The 12,898-nt window shown below is 35.8% G+C and overlaps 1 protein-coding gene across 1 annotated transcript in view; it reads left to right on the forward strand.

Annotated features, from left to right (window-relative positions):
- EDIL3 (EGF like repeats and discoidin domains 3) overlaps nucleotides 1-12,898 on the forward strand; it is a 263,167-nt gene that overhangs the window by 156,742 nt on the left and 93,527 nt on the right. Inside the window, exon 4 of the mRNA XM_063295452.1 lies at nucleotides 3,470-3,583. Within this exon, the coding sequence (XP_063151522.1) occupies nucleotides 3,470-3,583 (114 nt within the window). The remainder of the gene's footprint in view (nucleotides 1-3,469; nucleotides 3,584-12,898) is intronic.

A 12,898-nucleotide genomic window follows, 5' to 3' on the forward strand; every position in this document is an offset into this window, starting at 1 on the left:
GTGACAAACATTAGTGGTGACAGTGAGTTTCCTTGAAAGATTCCTCTCTTGATGTTAACATCTCCCAATCTATCACCATTGACCATTATCATCATCTTCTTCTTCCTCTTCCTCTTCTGTCCTAAGTAAATAATTATATAAAATCAGTAATATAAAGTAGGAAGAAAAAAAAGAAAAATTGTGCTTTCATCAGTGGGAGTTTGCCTCACACCTCAGACCAAATGCTAATTCTCATTTTTATCACTTAGTAGAAAGTGATTATCATAAAATGTGTAACTTCTCTGAATTTTGTTTCAGCCTCTGTATCCAAGCAAGTAAAACCTACATAAACCTTGAATATATTTTATTTTTCTAATATCAATTTCTCCCCAATTTCTTAGAAGGTATTGATTTATTTTGATCAGAGATTTAGGAATTTGTGCTTTTTTCATGGAAAAACTAAAAAAAAAAAGTCATTTTGTATCAGATCAGCACCATCTCTATCTTTGTTTCCTAGAACTTTAGAGATAATATTTTGGTCTCTTTAGGCTATAATTCAGGTTGAGACAGTTTTTTTTGTTGTTGTTTAATGTACTCACAGCCCATTTAATTCTTACAAAATTGGACTTTAGTTTTTGAAGGTGCCTGTAAGTTGGACATTTGTGTTTTTCATCACTGAATCAAAACTAGAAGATACCATGTAAGCAAACAGAAATAGTTTTAAAGTGAAAAATGAACCTGAGCATAATTCATTGGAAGAGAATGAAACTCAGTCAAGCAAAGCCACTATATTTGAACAATGAATATATATTTCACATTTCACTGGATGTGGTTCCTATTATATACAGTAAAGGAAAACGTAAAGGTTTCCCTTGACATTAAGTCCAGTCGTGTCCAACTCTAGGGGGCGGTGCTCATCTCCGTTTCAAAGCCGAAGAGCCGGCGTTTGTCCGTAGACACTTCCGTGGTCATGTGGCTGGCATGACTACACGGAACACCGTTCCCTGCCCGCCAAAGCGGTACCTATTAATCTACTCACATTTGCATGTTTTCGAACTGCTAGGTTGACAGGAGCTGGGACTAGCAACGGGAGCTCACCCCGTCACACAGATTCGAACCGCCGACCTTCCGATCGGCAAGCTCAGCAGCTCAGTGGTTTAACCCACAGCGCCACCGCATCCCTTATTATATACTGTACATTCAATTAATACCTAAAAATAATGTAGGCTTATCTTAATGGATTGCCTTTCCATTTAAACTGAACTGAAGAGCCAAGCTAGGAATTGCTTTGCATTTTTTTTTTAATTGTCTAATGGTCACATTGCTGCTGCCTGGCAATATTCATAGGGCTACTGGATCTGGGCTGCAAAACACCAGATGTCCACTAGATGGCTGAAGAAAGATACAGAAAACTGTTGTTGCCAATACTTGGTGTTGTAATGGAGTTTTACAACCCAAATCCATTAGTCCTACAAGGACTCACTTGTTTGAAAGTTGGATATAGACCTCAGTTCTTCAAAATACGGTGTCACAGATGATGCCCTACAATTTCCACAGACTGCATTAGCACAACATGGTAAATTATTAAAGTCAGTTAATACAAATGTGCTCATTGGCTCTTTCCTTCTGAGTGGAAAAGCTATTAAAATAAGCATCTGTAGTTTATTTACTGTTTAGGGTATCATTTGTACAATAATCATGTTGCATAGATCTGAAATTATAGACTACAAGCAACTACAGATAGAGCATGTGGACAAGTTGGGGCATTATAGGCAACTGATGGGACATTTGCTGGCAGTTTGCTTTCACTAGAAATGTGTGCTCTCTTGAAATGGTTTCTGTTTGTAGACCAGAATTGTTCTTACAGCTTTGAATATTTCTGTAAGTAGTGATGACTGATGATGTGTTAACTGTCTTTAAGATAATCTCTTTCCATTTCCTCTTCAATAACAAAATAATAAAATAAACCATCTGTGTCCTGGTCATATGTATAATAGTTAGTCATGGTAATAGGGTTCAAGGAAGATGACAGTCATTGTTGCCCTGAAGGCATATTTTTAATGCATGAGATTACAGTGAAAAGAAGTTAATGAATTACTAAGATTGCTATCTCAGTGTATATTAAAAGCAGTTAGAAAGGGGAAATAGCACTGGGTGTCTCTGTGTAACTTAGAAAAGTTTTAATTTTTCAACCAACAACAACAACAACAACAAATCAGTCATGTTGGGCAAAACCCAATGCTAGGAGATTTGAGCCATTTCTGGCACATTTGGTTGATAGGAGTGCCTCTTCAGTTTAGCCCTGGGGGGTTGGGGGCAGACAGCTACAATTTTTGAAGGACTCCATGCCAGACCTGCCTGGTGGGCACAAAGAGCTATTCTGACCCACTTCTAAGATCCTCAGTACAGCCGTTAAAATTGTGTAGGATGGACATTTCTACAACTAAAGTCCTCGAGTGAAACTGACTGAATTGGGGCTTTTTGAGAGTTACTGAAACAATAGTTCTGTTATTTTGGAGTTGTACGAGATCCAAACAATAAAATTTTGAGAATGCTAATTGGATAACAGAAAACATGAAAAAGTTGAAAGTGAAAGTGAATACCTTTTTCAAGTTTTTTCTCTTTAAAATATCTGTCTTTTTAATTTTTTTTTTCCTAATTCAAATTTGCTATGGAGGAGATGAAATTTGATGTGTGTGGGAAGGGGAAGTTGGGAAAAGGAAGTCAGAATATAGGTTGGATCTAGCCAGGGCTGTAGAGAAAAACATTCCAGAAAAATATCGCCCAATGCATCCCTGTTGCTCTGTTGGGCAGCAGCTCAGAATGTTGTTGATTGTTTCATGCTAAGCCCCTCTGCCTTCTCCCATCTGGTCATGAGAACTAGTTCAGACCATATGCAGCTTTCCCTCTTTCTCAATGCACACAAACCCACTCAGACACAACATGAGCAGAGAGCAGAAACATATATCCAGAGATGCAGCAAATTATTACTTTGTAACCCAAAAAAAAGTGGCTGGAAGGAATTTCAGAACATGTTAAACACCTAATTGAGCAACACAGACCAGGGGACCAACTGCAACATTTTGATATTGTGCAACATCTGCATGTTTGGAGTAGTCAATAATATACTTTCTTGTTCCAGTTAATAGCTTATTTTGCAGTTTTGTTTTCATGGTCTCAGTTCAAGCAAAATTCAGGAGTTTTTTTATTTGTTTGTTTTTGTTTTAACAAGAAGGATTTGAGAATGTAACTGACTCTTCCATGGAAACCAATGCAAATGTTAAAATGCTTCTCCTGACTATATTATGTTCCATTTTTATTGCCAACATATTGCCTGGCTCTTAATTACATATCTGAAAAAGACAGAAGTCTGTAGGATTTTCCCTTCACCGAAAATACATTTATATTTTATAACGGCAATCTCTCCAAGTATTGGGCTTGTTCTGATAATGGAGCTTTTTTGACTAAGTATTTAATTCCTTTCCCACAGATGTGAATGAATGTGAAGCTGAACCCTGCAAGAATGGTGGTATTTGTACAGATCTGGTAGCTAACTATTCCTGTGAGTGCCCAGGTGAATTCATGGGGAGAAATTGCCAATATAGTAAGTATACAACATACAGATTTCACTCTGATTTTTCTAGTGCTAGTGTGTAAGTGTTGTAAGCTAATATGTTATATGTATGGAAGACGATCAAGAAGCACAATATTTAAATGAAGGTAATATAAATTTGGCTGAACAGATACCATCTCTTGCAGTGAGAGTTTTGATTGATGACTACCTTTTTAGAATCACTCAGCAGCTTTCTCTCCATTCCACTTTCTGTTTTAGTAGGATAATTTTAATAATCAATTTCAGAAAATGAGTCCACACAGTTTTGCATCTTTTCCTCTTCTCTTTCCTTTTTTTCCCTGGTGAAAAGAAAAATAGATAGATAGATAGATAGATAGATAGATAGATAGATAGATAGATAGATAGATAGATAGATAGATAGATAGATAATGTATGATCACATTTCTCTTTGGGAAGTTTGTTTACAATATTTATATATTCATCTTTTGATTCTAGGAAGGGAGGAAGCAATATTTGCCAATTGCTCTTCCTTTTGTACCCTTGAAAAGCTTAAGGGATCTATGGATGCATATAGAAAGTTTCACAGAGGAGAAAGACTAGGAGATTTCTCTGCCCTTTTGTTCTTCTTCTAGTATGAGCTTCTACTGGCTCTCAGCCCCTTCAGGAGAAACTTTATGGCCATCTCATAAACAATTGCAGAAGTATAAAAGGAGCTGCTGTGAGTAAAACCTGTTTTAAGCAAAAATATTTGACTGATGCACAGCTATTAGATCTGCCATGTATACTATCCTGTCTGCATTTTTGCAACATGTTTGAGCATATATGCAAAATATAGATAGATTTAAAGTTAGGATGAAATGAGACAATATCCATACATTGTAGATTGTACGAAGTTGGGAAATACAGACATATTTTAGAATAAAATTTGGAAAATATTATTCTTATTTGGAAACTTAAAAAGGAAACAGTGGATGTCCTAATTATGAAAATTCATAATTTGTCCTGGTCTTTGGGAACAAGACAGCTTTATAATCTATTTTCTAAAAAGCACCTGTAAACTACTGAGAATCGTTTTTTATTGAGTGGGGTATAAATGTAGCAAAGAAACATAATCAATCAATCAATCAATCAATCAATCCTGGCCTGTAAAGGAGCTAATAGGTTACTACATGAATATAAAATTTACCAGCATTGTTTACACTTTGCTTTTAATTCTGTATATGAGAAAATGGTAGCTCTGCAGTGGTGGTTCAGTTTTGTAAGTCTGACTTTCATGCCTCATCCATGATTAAAGCTTTCAAAAAAATAGGTTTGGTACACATTTTTATATGATAAGGCTGAGATGCAAAAGATATTGTTGAACAGCAAATTGATACCCACACATCAATTTTGGAATGTTGGGGTACAGTGTGTATAGATTATGCTGATCTGTGTAGCAAAACATTAATTCTTTCTTGGAAAAATTATCACATTCTTATATCTCCATTTACTGCTGTTAATTGTAAAGTGAATTTATGGTCCATATATAGTAAGACAGACAGATGATTTCATGTCTGCAGTAGCCAGAGAAATATTAAAAACCACAATTTTAAAAAATCAACCACAAAAATTAGTTTAAGTTCCCCAAGTTTTAATATTCATGAGCTATAAACATATACTATGGCATACTGAAATGCTAGCTTGTAATCTTAGTACAAGATTGTTCTTAGAGACTATAACATTAATGTAGAGAAGCTCCCCTTTCTTTCACAAATGTTTATAGCATGTCAAAATGGTAATTGTGTAGCAATATTTTAATTACAAAAATTATCATTGAATATATTTATAGTAATTATGTAACTGAAAACTGTCATACTACTTATGTAAATCAATGATTTACATAATATATAACATAATATACAGTAGATTGTACCTGCTTCTAATTAAACCAAGGTTTTCTCACTATAAGATTAACATATTTCAACATTGGCAGTTAGATTTGTACAATTATGGACATCCAATACAAGTTTTAGATCATGAAACAGATTTTCTATTAAGATATCTGTTAGCTTCATTTTGTTCTTGCTTTGAATTTAACCTGGAACATTTTCAACTCAGGACATTTTTGAAGTTTTGTATAGAGTGTTTGCTTGTAGGCCACTATTAGGAGGTTTATATAAACTTTTTTTCAAACAAATACATTTTAGCCATGTTATCACACTACAGCTCCCAGTATGTTGAGCAAATATAACAAGCAGCTATTATACACAGTACATAAAAAGTAGAGTGGTTTATAATTGATTAAACTTTAGGGATTTTTTTGTTTATTCATTTCAGTCACTTCCAACTTTTCGTGACTTCATGGACCAGCCACGCCAGAGCTACCTGTCAGTCGTCTCCAACCCCAGCTCCCCCAAGGTCGAATCCATCACCTCTAGAATATCATCCATCCATCTTGCCCTTGGTTGGCCCCTCTTCCTTTTCCCCTCCACTCTCCCTAGCATCAGCATCTTCTCCAGGGTATCCTGTCTTCTCATTATGTGCCAAAGTACTTCAGCTTTGCCTTTAATATCATTCCCTCAAGTGAGCAGTTGGCTTTATTCCCTGGAGTATGGACTGGTTTGATCTTCTTGCAGTCCTCAGAATTTTCCTCCAACACCACAGTTCAAAAGCATGTATCTTCCTTTGCTCAGCCTTCCTTATGGTCCAGCTCTCGCAGCCATGTGTTACTATGGGGAACACCATTGCTTTAACTGTGCAGACCTTCGTTGTCAGTGTGATGTCTCTGCTCTTAACTATTTTATTGAGATTTGTCATTGCTCTCCTCCCAAGAATTAAAGGTCTTCTGATTTCCTGGCTGCAGGAAAATTCTGAGAGTGCCTTGGACTGCAAGAAGATCAAACCAGTCCATCCTCCAGGAAATAAAGCCAGACTGCTCACTTGAGGGAATGATATTAAAGGCAAAACTGAAATACTTTGGCCACATAATGAGAAGACAGGATACCCTGGAGAAGATGCTGATGCTAGGGAGAGTGGAAGGCAAAAGGAAGAGGGGCCGACCAAGGGCAAGATGGATAGATGATATTCTAGACGTGACAGATTCGACCTTGGTGTTGCTGGGGGTAGCGACGACTGACTGGAAGCTCTGGCATGGGCTGATCCATAAAGTCACGAAAAGTCGGAAGCGACTGAAATGAATAAACAACAAAATCCCTAAAGTTTAATCCTAGATCATAATCATAATCAGAGCTTCGAACAGGAAGCTCTAGCATGGGCTGATCCATGAAGTAATGAAGAATCGGAAGCAACTGAACAAATAAGCAACAAAAACATGTTGAATCAGCTGATTTAAACCTTCAGCTTTCTGTTTCTCACTTTTACTTTGTGTAAACATACTTTGGAACTTTTCCATATCTTCAACTTCCACTGGTTAATCTCCTAGGGGGTGCCATAATCTACTGTGTGAGATATGGAAGATTTTAAACAATTTTTTTCTGACTTCCATCAAGATTTTAAACAGATCTTTTCTGACTCCTATCAAGCTTTTATACAAGACATTCAGGACATCATGGAAAATATGAAGTCTAAAATGAATTATCTGGTTGGGGATGTAGTGGATGAAACTGAGGAATTCAACAGTGATAGAAATGTTACTTCTAAGAATGAGATTGGGATTTCTGTTGAGATGCTGGATGAAGATTGGATAGTGGAGTTGGAGAAATCTAAGGGAGAGAGTGATCTGCAAGTAATAAGGAAAATTAACTTTCAGGTGAAATGCCATGAAAAAGGAGGGGTCATTATGTATGGGAGGTTTTCTGAAGAGAAGTTGGAATTTTTGAGAGGGGGCAGTTGGGCTGTTTGATTTTTTCAAGAGAAAAGCTCTGTGCACATTGTGGCATATGTAGATGCTTTGGTTTATTATGAATTAGGATAAGGGTTAAAGAATGTTTATCTGGATCGCTTTTAGGGTTTGACTGATGTTATTTGTTTTTAAGGATATGGATTAAGATTATTGGGGTATAAAAATATTTATTTGGATGGTTTTAAGAATTTGATTTAACATTATTGTTTCAAATTGCTTTTCTTTTTTGGGTTTATTAAGTTTAAGATTTTTAAAACTGTTGTATTATTTAGTGTAATGGCAGACAATTTATGTGCTTTTTAGCTTGATTTTTATTATAGTAGACAGAAATGTATAGAATAGTAGTAGTAAGGGAATAATTAAATACGTGTTATTTTGAGGGGAAGTTGTTTAGGAGGTTTATATGATTTTTTTTTATTTTAATATAAAGGGAGGGAGTAACTGTACTTAGTGATTTTTATAACATGCTAAATGGGAATGATTTATAGAAATAATGTGATTTTGGTTTAATATGGAGTAAGAGATTGATTATTGAAAATTTTGTATATCCTTGCTATTAAAAGTCGGAAGTCACATCTTTCTGTAATGTTGAAAAAAAATTCTCTTGTGTTTTTCACATCTTTTTAGTTCTTTTTTCTGTTTTGTAGTTTTTTTTTGTTTTTTCATAGCATTTATCTTTGTCTTGAAATTTAATAAAATTCTAAAAAAAAGAATGGAATTACAGATAAAAAGGTTGCCACATTTGGCTAAAAATTGGTGCAGTTAAATTAGTTTCCCAGTGTCATCCATACCATTGCCTGTGGGCAATACTTGTAGGAAATATATAGGCACAAATAAAAGATCTTCATGGTTCAGTAAAAATAGCCGTATTTGGAAGTAGTATAGGGACCTCTGTATTAATGCTTCCCTGCCTTAAATAAATGAGAGCATGGTAACTATAATTATCTCATGCCCTGAGCCCTTGAAATATTTATTCACTCAAATCTCATTTGACTAAGCTGTTGAGGATTTTGAAAGATGATAGAAAAAAAAAAACTAGCTAGAATCTCTCATTATTGCTGAATATTCTGGTATTAATGTTAACAATTTCCACATAATCTCCCTTATCCCTCTCCCCTTCCCTCCCTCCCTGCTCCTTTTTTTTTGTCATTTAACATATCACTAATGCAGCATTGGGTATAACCAAAGAAAGCAACAGTCATGTAGTCAAATATGCTGTAAAACTATGTGTTGTAGACTAGTTATTTAACTGAACGAGCTGCATCCAGAACCAGCTGTACCATTGGGCAGACACAAGGAGCTGTAGCAAGATGTTGGAGATCAACTTTGTTTTTAGCTTTACTTTAATAGAACAGTTACCACCACTATCCGAAGCTGTAAGTGTCTTGCTGGAGAACCTAAGGATGATGGTGTTGCTAAGCTTCCATCTCATTTGTTGGATTCCAATTGGCATTTGGTGGGTGCCTTGTCTCTTTCGGAATCAACAGTGTGGAAGATGATAGATAGTCCTATGATGAAGGAAACTGAGGACATTTCCTCAAGCAACAGAGAATGGGAAGCTGAAGCAATGCTTCAGCAATGCTAAAGAGGTGTTAAAAGATGTGCAAATTCCACAGCCTGTGCTGCCCTAGAATCTTATGTGAAGCCAATTGAGAACAGTTCATGATTGTATTTACAGTCGTTTGGGTCAAAAGCAAGCATGAAGAATCAGTCCTTGTTGAGGCTGCATTTCCTTGAGGTTAATTTGTCAGGGGCTGTTTGTGAGTAGGAACCAGGGCTGGCTTTAAGCTAAGGCCAAGTAGGCATTAGCTTAGGACACCAAAGCTTAGGAGGCATCAATGCTGCCTCTCTTTCCAAATCATTCTAAAAATGCAAATCTTTGCATCAGCAGGAAATGACACTATCAGTCGATATGCCTAGGGGCACCGTATGTCCTTGAGCTGACACTGGTAGGACCAAAGGTAACACCATCAATAGTCAGTGGAGCTAGAATCAATAATAGATAGGGCCATGCCTTTCTTCCTTTCATTTTTGCAACAGTATTATCAATGAGTGGCAGGATATTGTCTTGATTAATCTTCGACCATCAACATTAATCCTCCATTAACATGGAGCTTACCATTTTTAACTACTTTTTAAAGGGAGGATATGACATTCTGTGACTTTGGGGTAATTCAATAAATGTGGCTGAGAGCTTTTCTTAAGTCATCTCATGCACAGTAAGGTCTAGTACATAAATTACTAACCCATTTTCACTATGCCATATTCATCTGAAAAAAAGGTTTCATTCTAGTATATCTTGGAATATGAGTTCGTTTCCCATAGGGCACTTGGTAGAAATGTAGATATTTTTTTATGCCCTGTAATGTTCTTTTGTTCAGATTGAATGTAAGGCTGCACATCACAAGTGCTGTATGATTGCTATCATCTGGATCAGGCAGATAATGTTCAACTACTTAGATCTTCTGTCCCTATAAAGATTGGTAATTTCTTGCCAGCGTTACTTCTGAACCTTCTCCCATTTACCTGAGAATTATCTTTATATGCATTTCAAACACAATTTCACTTCCATAACTTTGCTTAGAGTTATATGGGTCCCTGCATGGTTCATCATTTCCATCTGGCATAAAAATACTCTAATTTTATTATTTTTCTAAAAAAAAGAGAGAAGGAATAGTGTGTGTGTATGTGTGTATACACATACATACACACACACATACATAGACACAATATATATATATATATAAGAGGTGCTGCAGCTTTTAAATTTATTCAAATGAAAACAATGTGCCTATATTTATGCTTTCTAAGATTATTATACCTCATTTTAGCACTTTACCTTAGCATTATATTCTTGATTATTTGCAAAGGACATGTTCTACACTGTCAGTGTCCACTACAGACTTAATTTTGCTGATATGTTGTGAACCAGGAATAGTAATCTTCTGCCCACAGACCTCATTAGACCCACAAAGTTTCTTTTTTTTTTTCCCCTTTCTGGATGAAAGAATAACACAAAAAAGCTGGAGAAATGGGGGAAAAGTCATTCTTGTTTCCATCGGAAGTCTGTGCCTTTGCAAGATACATGTACACTATGTGGCTGCTGTGAATGATCAATATATGTGTGGGTGATTTGGATGGATGTCCATATATCCAAGCAAGCAAATCATGTAGAAAGTTATTTACTAACAGATACTTCATTCTGTCCAGTCTAGTGCTGGCCGCAGTCCCATCAGTTAGGACTGTGGCCTTACCTACAGCTAGCATGTAGCTCTCAACTTACTCATCCAACTTGCTTGTCAAGGCAGTGCTTGGGCAATTAAAATTTCTTTTGTCTTGTTTTAAGCTACCTTGGTAACTATATCCTGTAACCAAAAGCACTATTGTCATACCATAGAAAAATCTTTATGCTAATTTATGGGAAGGATAGATTGTATGTTTAAAGAGATACCCATGGAACACCAACATTTCACACCTGAAAGAATAAACTCCCTTTCTAATACAACAGAATGTCTATATTATCCATATGTTTATATTGTTTATATAATGTTTATAATGTTTATATAATGTTTATATTATCCATATAAAATGCCTTCCAGCAGCATTAAATGAAACATACATGACAGCATTTTTGTGTAGGCTGGGCTTTCAGCAGACAATACAATCTTTCGGTAGACATGTATGTATGTATGTACAACAAGATGAGAAGTGCAGCTCAACATCAACAGAGCAGACTGTCTATTCTAGAACAATATATTATTACCATTATCCATCAGTTTGTGCTGATGTTCCATTTATGATTACTATATATGAATATGATATCTAAATCTAAAACAGAGTTCCCCAAAACTCCGACACTGATGATGTTATCTGCTTGCACAAATTATATAGATCTTTACCCATTTGGAACTTCCCCATTTTTTAAAGAATTTTATTAGATTTCAAGCAAAGATAAAAACTACAGAAAAACAAAAAACTACAAAGAAAAAAAGAAACTAAAAAGGTGTAGAAACACAAGACAAGAGAAAAAAAAAATTAAGTTACAGAAAGAGGTGACTCTGACTAGCATAACAAAACATCTTCAAAAACCAAGCTCACAGAACTTCAAAAATGCAACAAGTAGGTTACATTGATTTAATTAACTTAATTTACTTATAATGAATAATGGAAACAGCATATAGAAAAAGAATTTCATTTACCAAAGTTGAGGCACATGACCAACATGTAAGTTCCAGTCAGAGGGCCAATCTCAACTAGAATTCCAATGAGATGGATTCCAGATGCAAGTTCTAGAACACAATGAGGGTGTGGACACATGCATCCAGCGTGCAGCACTTATGGAGTGCCCTCTGAACACCATTCTTTTTCATCTGTTGCGTTCAGTTTGCCAATCCCGACTTTTCTAGTTTAAGCTTTCGGGCTTCTTCGTTTGCTTGCTGTTTGCCATCTTGCAGCTATTATTTTAGGATTGTGTAACCACCTCAGGCAACCAAGAAATTTTCCAAGACCAGGGCGGATTTCTTCTTCCAGTGGTTTTCAGCATTAGCTGCTTGCACAAATTATATAGATCTTTACCTATTTGGGATTTCCCCATTTTTTAAATAAAATTTTTATTAGATTTCAAGCAAAGATAAAAAGTACAGAAAAACAAAAGACTACAAAGAGAAGAAGAAAAAAAGAAACTAAACAGCTGTAGAAACACAAGAGAAAAAAAAATTAAAGTTACAGAAAGAGGTGACTCTGACTTTTAACAGCAAGGATATACAAAAGATTTCCCCATTTTGATCAGCTAGAAAAGAGGAACAAATCAATCCTACTACAGTCTTTAGCTCTGGAGTTTTAAAGAAGCATAGTTTTGACTTCAACATGTGCTTCAAACGTGGACCTTCAACAATACGGCACTGCAAACTAATATGAACTTCAAAACCTCAGTTCCAGTTCCATAGTTCCTCAACAATTTAAAGCAGGACATACAATTGTGAACTGCAGAAATTAAACATGTTTATAGGGAACAAACATCACTGAAAATAGTGGGACTTGTTTCTAAGTAAATATGAAGAGATTGTACTCCCTATTAGACCTCATTATTAATGAACCCTTAAGGCTACAAATCCAAACATAATTACTTGTAACCCAAACAGCTCAACTGGGGCACTTCCAACTGAAACTGCTAAGGATTGTATTGTATGTTGCATAAGAGTTCAAAAGTTCATAGAAGAAAATAAGAAAATTATCCATTTGTAGAAGATTATGAGATCCAGCAGAAATTTCCAGAATCTGAAAAAATGCAGCAATCTAGTATAAATGTCCCTTTCTTTCTGCAACTCCTGCGCCATCTTCCACTATGTTCCCACCACTACCAAACTTTCTAGAGCAGGTCTGGGGACAGGCGGCAAAAGACAAAGATTCTTGAACATTTTATTTTCTTATTCATCAGCAGAATAACTTCCAAAAGCCAGCTGGGTGACTTTGGGCCAATCACTCTCTCTCAACCCAACTCACCT

Source organism: Candoia aspera, chromosome 2, assembly GCF_035149785.1.
Source record: "Candoia aspera isolate rCanAsp1 chromosome 2, rCanAsp1.hap2, whole genome shotgun sequence".
Lineage (NCBI taxonomy): Eukaryota > Metazoa > Chordata > Lepidosauria > Squamata > Boidae > Candoia > Candoia aspera.